This window comes from Lagopus muta, chromosome 6 (assembly GCF_023343835.1).
Source record: "Lagopus muta isolate bLagMut1 chromosome 6, bLagMut1 primary, whole genome shotgun sequence".
Lineage (NCBI taxonomy): Eukaryota > Metazoa > Chordata > Aves > Galliformes > Phasianidae > Lagopus > Lagopus muta.
This window is the reverse complement of record NC_064438.1, coordinates 26,207,051-26,230,204: the sequence shown is the minus strand read 5'-3', so window position 1 is coordinate 26,230,204 and position 23,154 is coordinate 26,207,051. Positions and strand designations below refer to the sequence as shown.

The following is a 23,154-nucleotide window of genomic DNA, read 5'->3' as shown; positions in this document are numbered from 1 at the left end:
AAGGGAGGAGAAGAAATCACAGACGAATTCATTACTGAGAATGATCTACTCTTATATTCTTATGGAGATTTTGTTGTTGTTGTTACAGTATTTGCATGTTCGTGTAGTCCTTCGGTAGTTCTCACTTAGGACTTCCTGTGATCTCTGCACTGAAGTAACAGGCTGCATAGTGGCCCACCTGTGGGCTGGGGAAGGTCACCAGCTTTGTTTAGTTTTCATTTTATATTACTCTTAGAAAAGCATTGGATTTTATTAAGGGAGGTTCTAGGTATGTGGTGTGCCAGGAGTTATTTACACTTAAAACTGGAATCTGTGCCACCAGCGTCACTTCAATATTCTGTACGTTTTCTTTGGCACGAGCACAGGATATCATAATGCAAACCTGCACCACGTGCAGCGAGGATGAAGTGCGGTTATGGGGCATTTCAGCACAGGTCCAGGCAAACGGTGTCAGTGTCGACAGGGGAAGAGCCGGATGCAGCTGGACGCAGCTCATCGGTGCAGCCGAAGGAAACCAAGCTCGCGCCCAGCAGCACAACTCCGTCCTCCGCGCCTCGCGCCCCCGCGCGCGGACGTTCCCGCCTCTTCCCGCCTCCTCCCGCCTCGCGCAGCGCTGAGGAGAGTCGGCTGGTCCCCTCCGGTCCCGTCCCGCCGGGACTCAAAGGCCGTGCTACGGTCCCGCCGCCACCGTCGGAAGTGAGGTCGCGGCTCAGGCGGGGCCTGAGCCGGAAGCGAGTGGGGCCGTGTTGCGGGTGTTGAGGAGCCGGTGGCCGAGACCGCGGAGCGGAGCGAGTCCGGGCAGGTCGGTGTGGGGGGGCCGCGCGCGGGGCCGGGTTGGGGCAGCGCCAGGTGCGCCGCGCTCTGGGAGCGAGCAAGGGGGGAAGGGTGGCGGTTTCATCTGCCCGCGGGCCGCTCCGGCCGGTGTGCGGGAAGCGGAGCGCTGCTGGCGGGTTGAGCACACGGAGCCGGGCCGGGGGCGCCCCGCGGGGCCCCCGGGAGGTCTGGGTGGGGCCACCGAGAACCGGCCGGACCGGCGGCATCGGCGTCTGTGAGCGCCCTGCGCCATACAGCTGGGGCGGGGTCCTGGGCCGCTCCCCGGGCGTGGGTGGGCTGCGCCCGCTGGGGTATAGCCGGACTCCGGGAGCGCCGCTTTCCCGGCTCGGCTGCGCGGTGGGGTCGGGCCGGGGGCGCTCGGCCGGAGCGCTGCGGCGTCGGGCCGGGAGGGCTGTGGCCACCTGTTGCTGTGCGAGGCACGGTGCGGGTTAGCGGCCGCACCGCGCCGTGTTGGCTCCCTGTTCGCTTCTGGCTCGAAAAAAGGCTCTAAAGCCTCCCAGCGCGCTGCGGCCCATTATTAGGTGGCTGCAAATAATACGCGAAAGCTACGTTGTAGGAAAGGCAAAAGGAACGAGCAAGGTTTGTTTTTAAGACAGGTGTTTATTAACAGTCTATTTAGAAAACAGGAAGATTTGGTAAGTCCTTTTCAAGTTAAACAGGTAAAAGCATAATTTGCTTCTGCTTGCACTCATTTTATTCCTAGATTTCATTTATTCACAGTTAAGTTTCAAACTTTGGAGTGTTCATTTAGAAGAATTAAATTGTCTTTGACTATGTCCTGAAGATGTTTTCAGAGTTCCTGAGTTTTAAAAAGGAATTTCTCTAACAAAGCACGGCTTCTGGGGCCTCTTAGTGCCATTCGCTCTCTGCTATCACTTCTGATACCACCCCCTCCTGCCCTTGCTTTTTCTCTGCCCCTCAGTAGCTGGATCCACGTTTGGTGGATTTGAGCTGGTTTCTGTCAGTGCTGGCCTTTAAGTGGGACTCTGAGGGTGGTGGGGTTTTTTTTTTTTTTTTTTTTTTTGCTATTTTTTGTATTATTTTACCTAGTTTAGGATTTTGACGTGATGCTGTGTAAAAGCCTCACTCTTCATAATCCACGTTTGGAGATGAAAGCACAGGCATTTGTAGTGGCACTGAGGATTTACAACAGTATTGTGCATGTTCTGTAGTCTCACTGAAAAATTAGAACAAAAACTCTAAAAGCAATGCAGCGCCTATTTATTTTCATCTAGTCTTACATTTCATGCATTTTAAACTAGCCATGCTTTACTTTTAATTACAAGCACAGAATAGAACCTATCTCCTGGTAAATGCTGTATTGGCTTTCCAAGTGGTTTGATGTTCCCACTAGACTGCTAAATTGATGTTGCGTTCTAATGTTATCTGCATCCTTGCAGAAGTCAGTAGCCACTGTGAACTGGTCTTACGAGGTGCTGGTTTATTTTGTACGTGGAGAAACATCTTCTGCGTCTTCGCAGATACGAAGCTAAACTGAATGTACGTTTCAGTAAGGAGCTGTCTTGTGGCTTGCTGCTGCCAAAAGTGAGAGGCCTTGCTTCGTGCACCACCCAGATGTTACCTGTCTACAAATTTTTCTAAATTTCTCCAAACACTGTCTGTAAATGTACTGTAACAGCAGAAAAATACTGTAGTTTGCTTTCCTTGGCTTTGTTTTCTGCAGTGAGTTAAACGTGCTGGAAAAAGACTGGAGAGCAAGAGCCACTTGCGGTGGAAGCAGGAACTGGCATTTCCCTGTTAGCGGCAGTGGCTGTTACTTCTGTTCTGTTTTGTGCAACCAAACCTGCAGCTTATCTAGACCTACTCCCTGTTTCTTAAAATTGTGTCTTTTCTGAAATACATTACTTCCACCATTTTTTACTGTATTTGCTTATTTCCTTTTGTTATGGAGCAGCTGTCTAGTTCTAGTTTATTCACATTTTCTTGTGAAAATATTGGCATGCAGTTGTTTTGTTTTGTTTTGTTTTGTTTTTTTTAATGTAAGGATATATTAAGTTTTAAAAGCATAGGAAACTTTCAGGTACACTTAGCTCATACTTCAAACCTACCTCTAGGGTTATGCGAGTTCTTGAGGATCAGCTGAAATATTGTTTTGTGTGGCTCTTGGTTGCTTTTTGAGTATTACAGTAGAAAGCATGTCCAGATTTTAAATGATTGAGTTTAGTTGGATCATCTGTACTTGAAATTTACTGATGACTGAGCTTAGCAGTAATCCACAAATGAAGAAGTGGGATCAGTTGTACTCTTGAGATGAAAACACGCAAATAACTCTTTGAGCAAGTATGCAGTACTTCTCATTTATTGCACAAGATAGAATGGAGAACTGAATATTTAGTTTGTGGCTGACTTACTTCCGTGGTTGATGAACTAATTTGATAACACCAGATACTCTTATTTTTGTTCTGGAAAATCCCTATTATGGGCTGTCTGAAAAGATGTGCTACAGTTCGGTATTGCTGTGAAGAGTGAAAATGGTTATCTGTGGTCTGTGTGAGCTCTAAGAATTGGGCTGGGGAGGGGATGGTGAATTTGGTGATAAAAGAAAAAAGGTTTCTCACGCATCTTTTTCCTTTCAGCATCAAGATCCATTTTGTGTAGAAATAAGTGGTTCCCAGAGAACAGCTTCAATGACAGAACTGTCTGCACATTTACCCCAGTTCCAGCATGGGCAGCTGACAGAAAACTTCCCTGACAACCACCTCAGCAACACCGTATGTAACAAACAATTTTATTACCTAGTAGCAATTAGATTAGGAAGATTAATCAGTGTGGATGAGCACACAGTTCAGAACTGTGGAAATCTATTCATTGGGAATTATTTTCTCCGTCTGACTGTTGTGATCAGCAGTGCTGAAAGAAACATTATGTGAAGTTTCTGTCATTCTAAACTCATTTTTATACACATATAGTCTTCTCCTGGTTTAAAGTGATTCTGGAGTGACCAGACCCTCTAGAAAAATAAAAAAAAATAAGATGGGATGTTCTCATAGCAAACTTTGACTTCCAGGTGGTGAGATGACTTGAGCTCTGGATCTCATCTGTTCAATTCTGAGGTTTCAGTCATAACAGTTAATGGTTATAATAGTTAATAGTTAATTTTTTCAGACCTGGATTTTTTCCTACTACTCAGAACTACTCACTACACAGTACTCCTGTGCAGAAGGAACAGCACTGTGTTGGTTTAATTTTGAATAACTGTCAGGGTATTCTAAGAGTTCTTGAGGGTTGGGTAAAAACTCAAACCTTTAACTTTTAAATCATTGCTTTGAAAGATGTAATTGTGCAATTATTACCAGAACTATTGTACGGTAAAACCAAATCTTGATGATTTACTTGGGTGTGGTTTTCAGGCTTTGGGATTTGTCACGCTCAGTTCTTTGTTCCTGCTGAGTATCTGTTTTCCTCATGATAAAGAAATGCTCTGCAATTAAGTCACTCCTAGCCACGTTTATGGCAGTGATTTGAGACAATGGTATTTTGATCCTTGTTCTAATTTCTTTGTGCAATCCAACACATTAAGTAGAAATACCAAAAATCGCTGCATCTATTTCTCAGAGCAACACCGTGCTATAAACATGTAGAACCTTTGAAAATTTGTGTTGAAATTAAGAAGTCACAGTGACTTAAGACCTTGCTGAGTGTAGAAACGGTTACTAAAAATAGGCAAGTGGAAACTGGCCTGTTGCATACGTTGTGCTTGTACTTCAGAGGAAAGGAAAAAAGTTTGTTTTCATCTTTGACAGGTGGGAGATTAACCTTTATTGAGCATTTCTGGCACAGTGAAAAGGCAGAGCTCTGTCGTTAGCTCTGGGCTTGCTGTCCTTGCAGAATGTTTCTTGGTGCTCCTTCCCAGCAATGGGGACGGATATTTTTATTTACTTCTCACTGCCAGACTATACTAATCAATAAGTACAGCTTTTGTTTTTTTTTTTCCCCACAATATTTATTAAGTGTAACTGGAGGTGTAGCTCCAATACTTAGGTGTAGTGATTTTTCTCCCCTACATCAATCTGCACTGTTTCTGTACGTGAGTGCAGAAATTATTTGTTCCCTAAGTATCCCTAGCTTCTGTTGGCTAATGGTCAGAATGAAAAACCTCCAAGTTAGCATCTGCCATCTCCTCTTAGTTACACACTAGGAGTTCAGTCCAGGCTTCAGCGTCTGTCACTGCGTAACACCTTTAAACATAAATGGTGAATGTGAGAACTAATGAAGAAGTCTGTGCCTACTCTCAGGCAAGAGGACCTGCTACTAACCTATGCATTTAGATTCAAGAAATAAAAATATTTTATCAAACATGCTAGCTTTCTACCTGTTGGTTCAGGGGCATTGATCTGGGTTTGCTATTAACTATTTTCCTGATAGGAAAGAAAGCCGATCATTTGCTTTTGATGTTGTTTATTCGCCTGAAAGCGCGTAGTTCATAACTTACGTTTGCTTACGGTGTTACAACAGGTGTTACTGACTTTTTAGCTTCAGAATTTTCACTTTTAACTATGTCTGAGGAAAGTGAAGAGTCTGTTCCTTTGCTCGCACTTCAGCAGGAGTCCATGGCCTCTGCTCTGTTTAATACCGATCAGGTAGGATATGAGAGCACTTCCTTCTTTTAAGCAGAGGGGCACATGCATGTCACGTTTAGTAGTGCTTTAGTTCAGTAGACAGAAAGTACAACTTTTCTCTAGTTTGATGAGTGAGATGTTAGTTCAAGTAATAACTTACAGCATCTGTTCTGATGTTCAGATTTTTATGGACTATGTTTTAATGTGTAAAGACATTTTGTGATTGCATCTTTGTTCCTTACTAGTAAAGGGAACAGAATGGCACATACTGGTTCAATTTCTTCAGTATTCCTTTGAGTTAAATTCTGGTGTAGTAATGTGTAGTTGATCAGGTTTTCCCTTTGGTGGTTTTTGAGTTTGCATTGCAAATTGTAGATTTTTATTTTAGTTTCTATGTTTGTGTGCCTAAGACAGCTCTAGGTACTGCCTCATGCAGAACTGTTGTTACCACAGAGAAAGAGCAACGTATTCTACAAGTATGCAGAAATCTAAATACTAATTCTGTTTTACCTGTGAAGTGTTCAAAATCTCTGATCTTCTCCAGTGTAGAGTTACATGTGGTCATCTTAGGCAGTTTATTTAGACTGGTAAGCTTATTGTTTTCATGTTGTAGACTGAGAAAAAGAAGCACTTTCGCAATGAAAGTGAAAAATGTTGCATTCAAGCTATGATCAGTAAGAAAGAGGCTGAGATGCAGGCAGTCTGCTGAACAGTGGAAGCTTCAGAATGGTTAAACATTATATTTATTTGTGTTCTCCGCTATTCCTGTTTCTAGCTGTACTGATTGTACATAAGGACCTCACATGAAATACCAAGTGGTTTGTAATGAATCTTCCAATTTAGTAAGAAATAATCTTGAATCTGAAATCTTTTTTATGATATGCGTTAAGTTAGTGGTATGGAATTCAATTTAAGGCTGAAATCTGAATTAAAAAAATCTGGTTGTCCACTAATTTTACTTGCTTAATTTAGACAATTTTGGTTGTTTTGTTTTCTTATACTCGGTTTCCTTTAAAAAAAAAAAAAAAAAAAAGGCAATTTGGTAGGTATTCCTACTGTGCAAAGTTTTGTGAAGGTAACTTTTTCTTGAGTTAGGGAAGCTGTAAAGCTTCAACCAGGATTTTTGCTTTGTCAGTGTTTGCAATTCAAAGTCCAGGGACTTGTAGTCCTTAATCACTGAAGTGTTTTTGAAAACCATGCTATCAGTTCCTGACCGCATGTTTAACATCATTTATAAGAGTGAAACTGAGACAATTCTGTATAAAGAATCTCCAGAATAGCTGTTACTTTATCAAAAAAGCTTCAGCAAATGCTGTTAAGAACAAGTAATGGAACTTAAACATTGCGTGTTTAAGGAAAAAAATTACTTGTATTTCTATTTAAGAACTGTTACACATTAGGTTATATTCAGTGCCCTATCCCACGTCTGGAACAGTTTTACTTAGTTCGATTTTTAAGGCATTGCAAAGCATCTCTCTTCTAGTTTGTTGTACTTTTTTGATATTAAGCTTCTCTAGTGCACTTACTGACCCTGAATTGTCTGTAAAGGAAGTAATTCAGAAGTTTTAAGATTCGTTTTTTAAGGAACCAAGTCTTGATATTACATCTCATTTATGTAATGCCTTTTAAGTGGCAGAAATCGCAACAGTACAGCATCAACTACAGGTGATAACAGATGGGATGGAAAAAAAGGCTAATTTGCATAAAGTGTTGCATTTTAGGACTTTGTTTAGGTTGGCTGGTAAACATTAAAAGATTCTCTGTAGTCCAGAGCAGGTGAAATGTAGTTCACTCTTCTACTGTGTTCTCTGTGTGCATGCAATATATAATTCTAGATGTGCCCTTGTTAAAGAATACAGGCTTGATCATTTACTCACAGACAGTATTTTAACTCAAAATTCTTTACAAGTTGAATTCCTGAATTATGCTTTTGCTTTTAGTTGATCTTAATTCCTCCAAGGATGACGTGGGAAGTCTCTGCCCTTGTGTTTGAATCATAGCATAATCAGGAATGCTTGGAGGCTCTTTTGTATTTGTTGACACAAGAGTGGCAGAATTTCTTCAATGTAAGCAAAGGGATTTGTCAGTAGTATCCTTGGGAAAGGAGAAGAAGAATCTGCTCACTTAACTCACTGCACTAAAACTTTCTGATCGAATGTCAGTATAAAGAGTAAGAATTATCTGAGTTCAATCACTGTTTCTATGTTGTTCTTGCTAAGAATGCATGAACACAATACCTTGCAAAACTCGTTTGAATACATAGTAGTTGGTGTACTGTAGTGAGAGCTACATGGCAAGGAAAGTAGAAATTTTCTTGGGAGTTTTGTGGAATAAGGATAATAAATGTCTCTGGCATTCTTTCTGAAAGCAGATATAATGAATTGTTGTCAGCTATAATCTGCTGTCACAACTTTGTATCAGCTGTAGTTTGGTCAAAAGGAAAAAGCTCTCTGTTTAGCGTTTCCTTCAATTTGAAGAAAAGATGTTATAGGCTATTAGATGCAGCCAGAATTACTATCAGCTGCTGTTGTTTTTTTAGTATAAATGTAAAACAGTTAATTACTCTGGTTTAGATCTTGTTTTTAACAGCAAATGTCACCTTAAGCATTCTTCGTCTTTAGCTTAATATATGGCAAAATGATTATGGGTGGTTTCTGATAAAACTGTGCTTTATGTATTGCAGAATGATAACAGTGAAAGACGACGCCATGATAATAGTGAGCGCCGAAGAAATGACAATCCTGGGTCTGAGACCAATGGGCAGCCACAGAACAACATTCAGCAAGTGGTGGATCAAGATGAAGAGGAAGATGAGGAGCTGACACTGAAATATGGGGCAAAACATGTGATTATGTTGTTTGTACCTGTCACACTTTGCATGGTGGTCGTTGTTGCAACCATCAAGTCTGTCAGCTTTTATACACGCAAGGATGGACAGCTGTATGTATCAGTTTATTCTCTCTTTTCAATGGGTCCTGTCAGATAATTTTCTTTAATTTCCACTTCTTCAGGACTGTAATTGCAACAGTGTGCTTCCTCTTGCCTCCATTTTCCCGTTCACCAGCCCAAAGATAGTTTTGTTTTATTTCTTCTAGAAGCCAAACTCTCCGTCATAGATGAACATTTGTTGGTTGGCTGGTGACCACTCACGATGATATCTTGCTTCATAATATTTGATTCAAGTCTTGGTCCTTATTTTAAAACTGTGCTCTATTCATAAAATAAACTCAATCCCTTACCAAAGCCTTTTCAGCCGTATTCTGCTAGAATGCAAAGCATTTGGGAAGGAGGAAAACCAGTACTCAATTCAGTGAAGTGCCTTATATGCCAAATAAATGGTATGTGTGTATGAGTGTTTGAGAAAGACATTCAAATACAAGAGGAAGATAATATTCTGAGGTTCACTTCTGTTGCAGTTCTGGAAACTTTCATGGCAGGTTTCCTGATGTAATAATATTTTTGTCAAAATATTACCAAAAAAAATACCTTCACTGAAAGATGGTTAAGAGAAAGGAGGCAAAGGAAGAGCACTGAGCCTGTCAGAACCTGCAGCAAATCAATCTTAACGTTTCCCTGTAAAAAACATTTAGACAAAATTAGTCAGAGTTCATTTGGCTTTGAAGTGTTTGTACTAGAATGTCATAAAATGGTAGTGAAAAAGAATTTTGTCTTTTGTTGAGAGAAAGTTGTTGATCAAAAATTATTTTTCTGGTGACTTTATTTATGGTAAGTACCTATTTATTTTTTCCTGTCAAGTAAATAAGTGTGTTTTTCTCCCCAGCTCGTTTCTGTAAGAGTTGAGTGCTCGTGCACTGTTTTGTTGCAGTCACTGGGAGACTGCATTGTAAATCCACTAGATGGTGTGCTTATAAAGGTCTAGCTGCACTAATAGTAGTGATTCATAGCCTGTGAGTAATTTCATTAAGCAACATGGATTTCTGCCTTTTTTATTGTTTGTTTTACAAAGCTGAAAAGCTTTGTAGTAGTAATCTAAGAAAATAAGAAAGGCAGGTCTTCTAAGGAAGAATATACTATGTTGCCTTTCAAATTTTGGCTAAGTAGAAAATATTTGTACAGCTTTGAATTGAAAGGTTACTGCAATTTCATTTCACGTTGGCATTGTGTATCAGAATAATCTGTGGAGTATACAGTAGTATTTCAATTGACGCTTTGTTGTTGTAGTATCTACACTCCCTTCACAGAAGAGACAGATACCATTGGACAGAGGGCCCTGAATTCAATTCTCAACGCTGCAATCATGATCAGTGTCATCATTGTCATGACCATACTCCTGGTTGTGCTTTACAAATATAGGTGCTACAAGGTGAGCATAATTGACTTGAATAAATGTGTTGCTTCTGTTAGTACAAATTATCAAGGATGGAAAAAAAAGAAAGATTATGAAGGGTGAGAAAGGAGAAGTAGAAGCAGTGATTTTCATTGTTTCAAAATTTTGTGGCTTCTCTTTCTGTCACAGAGTGAGGAGAGAGACAGCGACCCAATATTAGCACTGCTGGGTTGTTTTATAAGCTAGAATTAGGTTGGGAATTGTTTCTTATTCCCGTTAAATGTACTGAAATCTTTCTGTGCTTAAGAACTACGAAGCACAGACCTGGTCCTACAGCTTGGAAGCTGTTGAAGAATTCTGGGACTCTAAGGGTTCTCCTCCACCCCACCTTGCCCTCAGTATTTAAGCCTCCCAAGAGGCTCCCAAGTGTGCATGGCTGTACGTGTCAAGTGATAATCTTATAGCAAATGCAAAGACTCAAAAGCTCTTCTGTGAAACGCTTCAATCAAATAATGATGTGATCTAGACAAGTACAGGCTTAGCATAAATGACTGCAATGTCACCTGCCTGAGAGGTGTTGATGAAAATTTGTGATTGTCTTTTGGTCTAATGACCCATTTGGCAAAGCTTGACATAATAGAATTTCCCAGTATGCAGTTAGTCTGTTCAAGAATTGTAAGAATCCCAGCTATGGGATTCTTGCACTGGCGCACAACTTTGCTTCTATTTATTTTGCTTTCAAGAGGGAGAGGTTTGTGATCTTCATGGCTGTAGGTGAAACCCCTTAACAAAGCATGTGAGGAATGCCTCTGGCAGTGATTTGGAGTAGTGTTTTTTAAGGTATGGGCTACATCTCTTATCACAGTGTGGTGTTAACTCTGAATTGACCAAGTTTTCTTTATGAAAGGTCACTTTTGATTATTCTGAGGGAGTACAATAACTAATGTGCTTCAGGTAGGTTCCTTAACTGCCCCTCGCTTCTCTGCTGCTGATTTATCCAGTTTGTTTTTACTGAGCTTTTCACTCTTCTGGCTTCCTTCTTGACCTTACAAAGCACTGGACATTCTCATTACAAAGTATATTATCGTATTTAAAAACTAGACTGATTAGACAACAGAAGTTTTCTGTGTTTGTATTTTATACTAATTAAAATAGACCGTTACATTTGTTTGTTATATTTTTATTTAATTGTTAACAGTATTTCTATGCTGCTATATGAGCAGGCTGTAAAATTGAGTTACCTGTGCAATTTTAATGTACGTGCAGTTCTGTATATAGAATGTATTGTATATTATAAGGAATTGAACTTGTAATGAAAGAATGATAGGCCTCCAACTGGTAGTGATAATTTGCTTATCTTCAACACTATCTGAAAACTCCTTTGAAGAGAAGAGCTTTATTGCTGTTTGCATCCCTCTGTTTCTCTTCTACATGAAAAGTTAAGCATGATCCCAGTTAGAGCTCCTAAGTCTAAAAAGAAAAAAATACCTTCTTCAGTGTTTGTATTTGATTGGCTTTAATTTTTAGCCCATTTTATTATCTGCATTCTACACTGGTCTGCCTGTTATTTGGCTGTTGTAATTCTCCACATTTGTCAATCCTTAATTTTCTTCAAGTTGTAGCAGGCAATTGGCTCTGTAACAACAACCAGCAGTGTTGGAGCCATCATCAAATGAAAAATGAAAATTCTTTAATTAAAAGATATGAAACTTGTGATATGCTGTTAGCAAAGTGATAGCTGAAACATATCATAGGATATACTTCGTCCTCTTTTGGTACAAGTGGATTTTCTAATGGTTTAGAAAATGTGTGTGCACAAATGTGGTGCAAACTAAGAATGAAACAAACACCTGTACATACAATGCTGACCTACGTGAACTGCAATGGCTGTCTTCCTGAATACCATTGATGGTAGTGATGCAAAAGTGTGTAAATGTTTGCTGAACTGTGGCACTGGAGTTTGATATTTTGAGCATTTTACACTACTAGAATGAAATGTTCCTATTATGGTATTTTCTTAGGTCATGAGATAATTTAAGAGCTTGTATTGAAGAACCTCAGATGGACATCAAGTTAATAAAAGAAATGTCTCAGCTAGTTTTACTCTTTTTTTTCCAAACGTTTTCAACTAATTTTATGGAGAAATAAAGTTGCTGTCAGATGACTAGTTATATACATAGGTAACCTTATAAATTGTTAGACTGGATTCTGTTTCAGATATCTGTCAGTCTTCAGTTTTCATGTTCTGTGCCATTGATCTTCATTTTTAAGCCACACAATAATATACAAGACTGTTAGGCTCTTTCTTTAGTGCAGAAGTCTGAGCTGATATTATTTGCAAGTTCAACTCTGTGTGCTTCTCCTCTACAAAACAGAACTGTGGTGTTTGGTTTTTTTAATTGTTGGTTTTGTGTATCTGCTGCCATATCATTTTGAGAGGTTATGTGTACGGATAAGTGGTAGAGAATACAGAAATCCTAATATAGTCATCATCAATGAAATTACAATTCTGGAAGATAAACACTGAAGGTTTTCTGTGTTTTAGCATTTAATTCTGTAGCTGAATTCTGAAAATGTCTCAGAGTGAGGGCAAGGTTTTTAATAGTGCAAAAATTAATCATTTTTTCCTATCTTTGTTAGTGCTGGATGTTTCTACTCTGTTACAATGCTGTTATTATCGAAGTAACCTTAACATACACGGGAAGTAGTTTGCATTGTGTAGAACCTCTGCTGAAACATCACAAAATGCTTAAAATTAACAAATGTAAATTGAGACTCAATTTTGTTATGGGATAAATCAAAGAGAGATCTGATCTTCCTGCTTTAATCAAAAGGGAAAGTAGCATTAAAACAATTTTTAAGTAACTTAACTTAAAAATACCCAACCTAAAAAAAATTTGGTATGTATTTTTCCAGGTGATCCATGGTTGGCTTATCATTTCTTCTCTTTTGCTGCTTTTCTTTTTTTCATTCATCTATCTGGGGTAAGTGAAGAAAACCATTATGATGTAGTATTTTTCACGTAGTATTTTTGAACTAGCCCCTGTATCTTTACAGGAATGACAGCAAATGAGCTATTGCTAGTGAAGTAAAATGTTTAGTTTTAATATATAGCTTCATAGAGAGATTTATGGATTTTGCTGCATCTTCAAGTATGCTGCTCCTGTCATACTGATAACCTAAGTAAGTTACGTTCCTCAGATTAGCTTATACTGCTATAATTTATGGTTATTTGATTTTTCATAAGCATATGACTGAAGAGTAGCTCTTTGTGTCATGGCTTTGTAAGTAGGAGACGGGTAAGTAAGGACAGATCTGTTTTGTGTGCCTTTAAAGATTCATTATAACCTCACAAATCCCTGTTTTTAGAAAATCATGAGCATGATCAAATTGATTGTTTATTTAGTAATGTCTTCTCCTGTCCATTTCTGATTTGACTGAAAAGTGAATGCAGATGAAAATTTGTGGAAGGGTGAAATAATTTGAATTGAGTAAACACCAGTAAAACTGTCCCCTTTCTGAAGAGTAGTTTCTAATTAAGTAATAATTGGAGATAATACTTGACATTTGTGTTATTACATTGAGTAGGAAGGTGTTTAAAAAAAAAAAAACGGAAAAGAAAAAAAAAAAAAACAAAGAAACAAGACTTGTTTCCATTGTTTTAAGCAAATGCAGTCTATAAGTTTTTTCCTTCCTTTTCTTTGTCTTTTTAGTGAGGTTTTTAAGACGTATAACGTTGCCATGGACTACATTACGGTAGCACTCATAATCTGGAACTTCGGTGTTGTGGGAATGATTTGTATCCATTGGAAGGGCCCGCTTCGGCTTCAGCAGGCATATCTCATCATGATCAGCGCTCTCATGGCTCTGGTGTTCATTAAGTATCTTCCCGAATGGACCGCATGGCTTATCTTGGCTGTCATTTCCGTGTACGGTAAGAACTGCGGCAAGCCACTGTAACAGAAGCTATGGTGGGAATTTCTTCTATTTCCTAATTTATCATTTTCCACTTGTCTGAATAGGCCTTGAAAAAAGAACTGGGGGGAGGGGGATCATCCAAACTCCTGGGTAAGGTGATTACAGACTACAGAAATAAAGTCATTATCTAAACCGAGATAAGTCCCCCGCAGCTAACAGCTTTGTGGCACTGTGATGCCATCTTCCTTCATGTCTTCTGAACTTCATACATTCTTTGGAAAGGAAGAAAGTTTAGAATTTAAGTAATTCAAGAAAGGAGTAGGTAAGAGACCTCTGTTGTCACATTGCTCTTTCCTATGAAAGTGGAGAGGTTTTCTGTTTCCCATTTTAGCAGAATCCTTGGAAATGATTGTATATTCAGAGTTTAGGAGTTTCTAGTTTGGGTATAGTCCTATATAGGTGTAGATCTGCCCAGCCTACAAATTATTCATGTTTACAGACATAGAAACCACGCTGTGATCCATATCTAATAAAATAATGAAAGAAGGATTCAAGGCAGCTAGCATTGCTCAAAAGTCATTTTACTTAGAGAAGGTATTTTACAGTTTTCTTGATTTAAAAGTAAAAAGAAAATTAATTTTGAATTATTGAACATTAAACTTTTTCAGAATGGAGACTGGAAATAGTGATATCTCGATGTAACTTTTTCACAAATCTTTAGAGGGCGCTGGACACTGGAAAAAAAGCTGTTTGTTTTTTTTCTCACGTGTGCTTTGAATACCTCACAGCTTTTTCTTACTGCAAAGCTTTGTAATCCTGTTTTTTCTTTTTTATACTTGCACTTCTCTTCTGTAAGTGAAAATGAATGAGCTATCGCTTCTAATCCATAAAAATTATATACTTACCTGTTGTCTTAAAATTTCTTTTAGCATTAAACTGGGGTTAAGAAAGAAGTTCAGTAATAGAAAGCAAACTTGGCTATTTTGGAGATGTTAACTGAATCATAGTTTTTGAGAATTATTTGCTTTCAGCTTGCAAAGCAGCGTGGATACATGCAGCATTTGCAGTTGCATGATGTTAAATGAGAAATGCATTTTATAATTAATTTATATATTCCAATCATACGTGAAATGGGTTTTACAACTGAGAATATTAATAAACTGGTTGGATACCCTTAGTGTCAGATTTTTCTAAACCTCTGATTAAAGCGATGAAATTGTGGGAATGGCTGTTGTATGCTTTCTTAAAGTTGGTAAACTATCTTAACTTTTGCAGAGAAAGCTCTCTTGTTAATAAAAAAATAAGCAGCATAAAAGTAATAGTTTTGAGTGCTACTTAAGATTTCTGAAGCCAATATTGTAAAATTGTATGTTCTTAGAAACTAAAATACTTGCTATTTCGTTCAATGACTTTTCATCTGTAAACTTCTTAGAGAAGCAGTGAAGTTCCACAGTAAGGTGTTTTTAAACTTGTCCTAAGAACATTACTTCACATTAGTTTTGTGGTCTGCTAAAGTTATGGCTTTGGAAGAAAAAAAAAAAACTAAAAATCCTCAGGCTTGTTGAACCTATCTGGGCTCCTGGGGAGTTGCAGGTGATGGAATATCAAACTAAATGCCTCATATTGCTTCTAGGTTTCAGGTAGCCACAAAACTACTTACTACTTAGGGGAAGGATCAGCCACTGAAGAGAAAGTCAATATACCTAGAGAACATGAACAGGATCAATTAAATTAATTTACCACTTTAAATTTTATATGATGATCTTTGTGTGACTGGTCTCCGTGTCTTACATGTGTGTGAGACAGGAGACGAGGAGCACGTTCTTATATTTGTAACACATTGCCATGCAGATAGGAATGGAGAAGCAGATGAAAAGAAAAATGAAATAAGGATCTGAAAAATAACTGGTGGGCTGCAGTGACATTTGTCTTTGTAAGTGACAGTTCAAGGCAAAACATTAACTTTCTGTGTGGTGCTGACCTGTGACTGGTCACTGCCTCTCTCAGAAGCCTGTGTTCATGGTGGCATTTTACCTTATTATCAGTCTCTGTAATTTTTATACTTAAAAACGCTTCCTAAAGTATGTCTGCATTGATGTTAGATGTGTTTACTTTTCCTTCCAGATTTGGTTGCTGTCTTATGTCCTAAAGGTCCTCTTCGTATGCTAGTTGAAACAGCTCAGGAGAGAAATGAAACTCTCTTCCCAGCACTTATTTACTCCTGTAAGTATATGTATGTCATTCCAAAAGTAATACCTCATTTTGATTTCCACAGAGACTACAACAGATATGAAAAGCACAATAGCACTATTTGATAGAGCTAATTCTAAGCTACAGAATGCTATTTTTCAGTGTAGTCACCACTGTTACCTATGCATTTTCACTAGCAATGAGCAGGAGTCTGTATGCCATGCTTGTTTAAAAAAAAAAAAAAAAAAAGAAAAATTGCACCAGAAGGAATGACCTGCTATTGCTATCACTACTACTGAAATGCACCACCCTCTGCCTCATTGTGCCCATGTCCACTGCTCGGTCTCCGTAAACGTTCAGCAAGTATCAGTGAATGTCAGTGAGTGCAGTAATTTCCGCATGGAGGAATTCACTGATACACCTTTGCTTCATGTGCACTTCCGTGTCAGATGCCATGTGGTCAGACTGCCCCTCTGCTGCCTTCTGTCACACCAACAAAATGTATTGGAATGTTGTTGGGAATGTTTAACCTCTATCGCCGTGCCACCATCTGCTTCTGATGTCATAGGCCAACATAATAAAAATAGTAGGTATTACTTTCAGAGCCCTTATATTTTATTAAATACTTCAAGCTTAAAATCACACACTGAGCTGAAATGATTTTCTCTTTTTTCTTTGTTTTAACACGTTGTTTACCAGCTGGAATTCCAGTCAGTTCATCTGGGTCTCAGTTTTCCTTTTGCTTTTTACTCAAAAATACAAAACATTTTCTGGCTAAGGTTTTCAGAATAAAAAAAAAAGCATGTTTTATTCTTACAAAGTAGGAACGGGGAAAAAAAAACAAAACTGTAATACACCAAAGTAGCATGTCATTGGCCTGTGAATCAAGCAGTTCTAAAGGAGCACTTCTTCAGAAAGTATTTATCAACTTCCTGTGCTTAAATATCCTATGAAAGAAAAGGGAGAGATTGACACAGAAATTCAATGACAAAAGTGTTTTTTGCAAGGCTTGACTTTTAATATATTGTTTCTGCTATCAGTTGTGAAAAAACAACATGCGGGACACAAGTTGCTGTTATGACCAGAGTATCAATCAGCAGATAATTTTGCTATCCACAAGAATAAAACTTGTAGCTGGTACCACTTGTGTTCCAGGTATTATTGTAACTTAATGAGAGTAAAACTCTTCATAAAACTCTCATATAATTAGTTATGTTCCATGTTTCTAGTTAGAATCGTGTGGATGATAATGAAATGGGTTAATCAGAAATCATTCTCCTGGTGCTGAAAAAAAGTACAGGACATGTGTTGTGTGGTAACCTTCATACTGGATACTTAGGGAACAGGCATACAGTTGACAAAGGGGGAGGTACTCTTTTTCTCATACTCTTGCTATGTTTTAATGGTAGTAATCATAGTTACATGTCTTTTTTGTGGGAGTAAAGGTTAATGCTGAGAAACAGCATATAAAATATGACATTAAAGTGTGACAGCATTTATTTATCTCAAGACTGGAGAATTTTTTGTGATGGGAGGGAACACAGAGCAATTAACTTTGTAGAGGCAGCTTCTGATTTCAAGTTACCTTTACACCAGTCTTTATAGAACTTTTCACTTGCAGTTGGAAGAACTGACTAATGGAAAAAAGTAAAGCAGTCATTGATTCAGACTTTCAGAGTGGACCTCATATGTAGAGGTAATGTTGCTTTAGTAAGAATAAAACATGTGTTTGTCAAATTCTGTAAATGAATAATGCAGCTGATGCTGGCTGTGTTCCAGATATTACTGTGATTTAATGAGGGTAAAATTGCCTTGTGAAAAAGACAGTTGTACCACAATAATAGAAAAAATAGTGGGTTGATGCCAACACCAGCTCAGAATTGCATGCATTACGAGATATCGTTAGCTGTACTGTTTGCTTTTCATAGCAACGATGGTGTGGCTAGTGAACATGGCTGAGGAAGATCCAGAAGGGCAACGGAAAGCTTCTAAAAACTCCACTTATGATAAACAAGGTGAGTTTTTCTTTGACAAGCCTTTATAGTTGTCATTTTATGTGTGTTTATAGATACATGGTTTTTAGATTTTTAAGTATTTTGACTATTGTAGAAGAGCGGAAAAGCAGAAGCCTTATGAGGGATGATGAATAATTAAGACTGAAAAAATTCCTCACTTATTGTGCAATGAATGCTCTTGTAGTCTTTATTCTGGAATACAGGATATTGATGATGACATGACTCTCAGTAGACAGCTATTTACTGAGCTCAGTTGGTTGTCAAAGTGGTTAATCTAGTATACTCTAACTCATGTTTATATTGGTATGAAAAAGTGCCGTGAGAAAATGCCATGCAACTAGTGTTTAAAAACAGAACTTGTTTACTCAAATATCTCAGAGAAGAATTTCTGAGTTTGATATATAGTATGTAATTTTCAGTTATGTTTTCTATTTTACTGGAAAATTAAACTGTCAACTCTTTAATGACTAGAGGAGCTAGTATTAAATAGGAGTTAATTCTTTAAATTATGATGGTTGAATTCAGTCACCACGGGACTTCCAGTCTGTTATATCAAAGTACTCTTGAATACTAGAACTTTGGTGCAACCTGTAGATGCAGTGAATGCAGAGTGCATGTTGACTCCAGAGCATTTAAAGTATTAAAATCATGAGAATCTCTTGTAATGGTGTGTGCGAATATTAGATGTTGTTAAATCTTGTGGAGTATCTCTTTTTTTCCCATCACTCTTCTATGATTTTTTATGTGGAGAGAGCATTATGAGTTATAAGATGCATGTAAAAAGAAAAAAAAAAGATTTTAAATGTCTTTCTTTCTTCCTTTGAGCTCCGGCAAACCAGCCTCAGAATGGAGATGCTGAAGCAGATGATGGTGGCTTTAGTCAGGAGTGGCAGCAACAAAGAGACAATAGAATAGGACCCATTGAATCAACACCTGAATCACGAGCTGCTGTACAGGCTCTACCTAGTAACTCTCAAACCAGTGAAGACCCTGAAGAACGTGAGTATGGAATACCGTCTCTGAAAGACTTAGTCAGTCTGAAGCTAGTTAATTTCAGTCATTGTGACTGCACGGATACGGTATGCTGTGAGCTAATAGCAGGCTAAAGAGCTCTTCTTGCTTGTGATCAGTATTGTGCTTTGCAGAAATAACATGTTTTTGCTGCAGAAGTGAGGTATATTGGCCAGACTGCTCTTCCATACGATACACAGATTTAAAACTTCAACAGCTTATTCTATGAAGTTGCTTTTAGACTATTATACACTCCAGCTTCTGTCTCTTTCATGCAGTGTTCTGCCTTGTATCACCTCTTTTGGGTTTTAGGCCCCGTAAATACTATCCTCAACTTAAATAACTATAATCTACTCTGGACAAAGCAGTGTTTAAAAACCTAATTGAGGACTGGAATGAATTCAGATTGCAATGGGCTTGATCATTTCCTCCACCACTCTGATGAAGTGCAGTATCTTTTGAGAACTCAAATGTCTGTTTTAACAGACTCATGATTTTCAGTTGGAATGTGAGTTAGTATTAGAATTGCAGATATCTGAATAAATAAGGGCCCATGTGCCTAATGAATGGCTCTTCTCAGGTGGTGGTACTGTATTTAGCAGGTGCATCTGTTTTCTGTGATTCCCAGGTGCTCCTTTGTTTAAAAATGCAGGGTTCTGTTTAAGAACACTTCAGTACTTCATTCTAAAACTTCCAAACTCCAGTTTCAAAATCTTAGGAGTTGTGTTGTTTTAGTTACCTGAATAACTAAAATTTTTGTTTGGACATTGTTAATTTTCTTCCTTCTGTATTTCTACAGGGAATAATAGTAACATGCAGTAATCCAGTCAGGCATATTAGTCAGCATTAGCATAATAGAAATTTGGAGAATTTGCTTGTGTGGAAGAACCTTTTCTAGCCATTTCTTCTTTTCTGTCATGCTGAAAGGAAGCATTCAAGCTTTGTCTCAGCAGTTACAGGATGTTTTAATTCTTAGCAGCTTTTTTTGCAAATGCACTGTTGCAGTGTTTGCTGTGACTTTCAGTGCCTGCTGAAAGTAGCTTCCCCCCCCCACACTAAATGATCAACCAGGCATAAACCTCTGTTTTGGTGCTCTGAGTTCTTTGCAGAACTCTGAGGAGTAACGTTAGTGCTGGACTGTAATCAGGTGACAAAGCAGCTCATAGGCCAAGCAAAAACAGCTGGTGAACTAATGTTTGGCCTCACTGGCTTAATAACTTGGACTAAAAGCTCAGAAACTGAAGTGACGCTCAGGACATTATTGTTCTTTTATTTACAGATGTAATTGAATATTGTGCTTCCGGAGTTGTTGCTATGGTGGCAATTACAATTTAAAAATAAAACACATTAAGTCATCTTGGACTAAATATGTCCAGTTTTTGACTTTGGTACGCTCTGCAATTACACACAAGTGCTTTGTAGAACTACCTTAGTAAGAATTCTGTAGAAAAACTGACAAGGCAGCAGAATATTGTGCTGTACATAAATTTCTAACTGGCAACTAAAGCATGATATGCAAGTTACTCAGTTGCTTTCCCCCTCTCATGACCAGTTTTATTTTATTTAATTATGCTAGCATGTTCTGCTGAAGAACCATGACACAACAACCAAAACTGGGAAGAATAATCCCACAAACTATAATAAGATAATCTGAGTTTCTATACACTGCAGTTGTATTTATAGCAGGCTAGGAATACAGAAAAAATATTACAAGATGAATTGACTTAGTAGTGTGGTGTTTTTCAGCCACCTTGTTTTCACTGGAGTTTTCCTTTATCACTTGATTCGAGTAGTACTGTTTCTGGAAAAAAAAAAAAAAAAAAAAAAAAGTTCTTAGCAAATCTTACTGATACTTAATGTAAATGTCTTATTCCCTGACAGTTACAGATACTTGATATTAATTGACTGTTTGGGGCTTAATTCTGCCATATATTCACTTATATATTTACTTTTGTAGGAGGAGTAAAGCTAGGTCTAGGAGACTTCATTTTCTACAGTGTCCTGGTTGGCAAAGCCTCTGCAACAGCAAGCGGGGATTGGAATACAACTTTAGCATGTTTTGTAGCCATATTAATTGTAAGTATGATGTAGCAAGATCATAGTGATATTTTCTTATTCTCATCAGGGACAAAGTCATGACTTGTTTTTTTTCCAGTTGGAATTTATATGGAATTGATGACTTGACTGCAAACTAATGAGGAATTTAGCTGTCATTTGCTTGTAATTTGGTTGTACATTGATTGATTGTAAATCTGTCACTTAGACCATTTAGTTTAGGGAATTATGAAATTTGATTGAAATTTCTGTGAGATTTCGGGTGTCAGAGTTCCTTAATCTCTCCCTATCTTTTTTTTTTTTTTTTTTTTTCTTTCTCCTCAGGGTCTGTGCCTTACACTTCTGCTTCTTGCCATCTTTAAGAAGGCCTTACCAGCTCTTCCAATCTCCATTACTTTTGGGCTAGTTTTTTACTTCGCTACAGATAACTTGGTGCAGCCCTTTATGGACCAGCTAGCATTCCATCAGTTTTATATCTAGCACGCTTGTTGCTGATACTTTATGTATGTTTATATTTGTAGCAAATCTGGGAGGAGGAGAAACATCTTTCCCTCAGTTCTCAAGTGAAACTGAAGTTTAATACTCAAGATTCTAAGCGTGAATCATTACAACTTCCTCCAGTTTTTTGTTGGTTTTTTTTTCTGAGACAAGTGCTGCATTGGGCACCACATTAATTTTCCTGCGCAAAAGTGGTTTCTTCCTGATGGCCGGTCTAAACCGGGTGTTACTGTATCAGAGTAATCTGATAAATGTATCTCTGGCAAGGACCACCTGTGTGTAAATGGCTAATGCTTCCACCAGCAACGTGATCTCTACCACAGGTTGATTATTTTCAAAGCATTAAGGGTGCTCAGGACTTCCTGTTGACAGAAGAAGCTGACAAATCACATGGAACTTCTCCTGTAAGCCAACTCAAACTCAAACTTCTTCAGCAGTGGTTCTTTGACAGCTGATTTTGACTCTGCTTTGTGTGAGGAGAGAAGAACTTAGTAGCAGTTCAACAAAGGGAGAAAATACTGTCACTCTCTAAGAGTGCTTCACCACTTCATAGCCTCTGTGCCCCGGTGTGCTTGGTTTAGTACATTAAAACTTTTTTTTTCCCCCCACACTGGAACTGGAGCCTATTCTGAGTTTTCTTTGTAATCTCAAGCATGGAGTGCACCTTCTGTACACCTGCTTCAGTTTATGTAGCTATTTGGACTTGGACTGAATTATATGGCAGAAGGGTTCACGAAGTCCTGATTTGGATCTAAGATTTAAAAGGTTGGTAAACTACACTGAAAGGCAATTTTGGGACTTACTGTTTGTGCTCTTCCAAATCATTTTGCTAGATCACCACTTCAAACTCTGTTGTTGAGAGTAGCCACTAACAGCATAGACTGCATTGTTGTATGTTCGTTGTATTGAGATTTTCATGAAATAAGTAGACATTCACAACAGTTCCAGATGGAGTTGAGCTTACCAGATCTAGAGGCCAAAGTGCTATCAGTAGCACTTGCAATGTTTCACTGAAATTTTTCTCTTAAAAAAAAAATAAATATATATATGGTTTACGGTTCTGTTGACCTGAAAGTTGGTCATTCAATGATCTAAGACCAAGGTTGAGCAGGGAAATTTTTTTTTTCCCTGAGGATACTTAAGTTATTTGAAACACTATTTAATGTTATGAAGGAACAAAATCTGTGGCCCTCTTCAATTTAATTACCTCTCCTGTGTGGAAAAGAAGACTGGACAAATGAAAAGTGACTCAAAATCACTGAAAAGAAGGTAGAAGATTTTGAACATCTTACAAAAGAAAGAAATGAATCTAACCTTCAAACTCGTAAACTCTATTTTATTCTTCATTTGAAAGAACTCACGCATAATTGCTTGGAGATGAGGTCTGTATGAGATTTTTTTTATTTTTCTTTTTTTTTCCCTGTAGGCTCTAATTCTCTGCAATTTTTTTTTTGTTGTTCTTTTTTTTTTCCCCTGAGGGAAGCACAGGGAGTTGGATACTCTTGATGGTCATTCTGCTTTACTTGCATCTCGATACTGGAGTCCTTGCCAGGTAGTACAACTGTTAAAATCCCGACACAAACTCTTTTTGCCCCTTTTTCATGGGGCTTTGTGTCAGTGCCTATAGATTCAAAGGACTGAAACACCACAGATGCTCACCAACCATTGCCCAAGTAAGGGAAGAAGGACTATGACATATAAGTCTACATTAAAACCAAGAAAGATTTACTTTCTCTGATCATCTTTGGAAACATTTGTCTTTTCC

The 23,154-nt window shown here is 38.2% G+C and overlaps 1 protein-coding gene across 2 annotated transcripts; it reads left to right on the top strand.

Moving 5' to 3' along the window:
- The first annotated feature begins 610 nt into the window (after positions 1–610).
- PSEN1 (presenilin 1) lies at positions 611–22,005 on the top strand. Of its 2 annotated transcripts, none has more exons than XM_048947656.1 (11): positions 611–802; positions 3,432–3,566; positions 8,098–8,354; positions 9,597–9,738; positions 12,619–12,686; positions 13,416–13,636; positions 15,745–15,843; positions 17,739–17,825; positions 18,651–18,824; positions 20,794–20,912; positions 21,216–22,005. In XM_048947656.1, the coding sequence occupies exons 2-11, from the start codon at positions 3,483–3,485 to the stop codon at positions 21,369–21,371; spliced, it is 1,407 nt and encodes a 468-aa protein (XP_048803613.1). In that variant the 5' UTR covers positions 611–802; positions 3,432–3,482; the 3' UTR covers positions 21,372–22,005. The 2 variants fall into 2 exon arrangements, with proteins under 2 accessions (XP_048803613.1, XP_048803614.1); XM_048947657.1 differs by lacking the exon at positions 611–802 and adding an exon at positions 5,311–5,435 and having other exon boundaries at positions 3,454–3,566.
- The last annotated feature ends 1,149 nt before the right edge of the window (positions 22,006–23,154 follow it).

Excerpts from the sequence above, each read along its gene's own strand:
- PSEN1 (XM_048947656.1), top strand. The coding sequence starts at position 3,483 with ATGACAGAACTGTCTGCACATTTACCCCAGTTCCAGCATGGGCAGCTG. Across the intron at positions 9,739-12,618 it reads ACAAATATAGGTGCTACAAG|GTGATCCATGGTTGGCTTAT; the intron begins GTGAGCATAATT and ends GTATTTTTCCAG. Across the intron at positions 12,687-13,415 it reads TTTTCATTCATCTATCTGGG|TGAGGTTTTTAAGACGTATA; the intron begins GTAAGTGAAGAA and ends TTGTCTTTTTAG.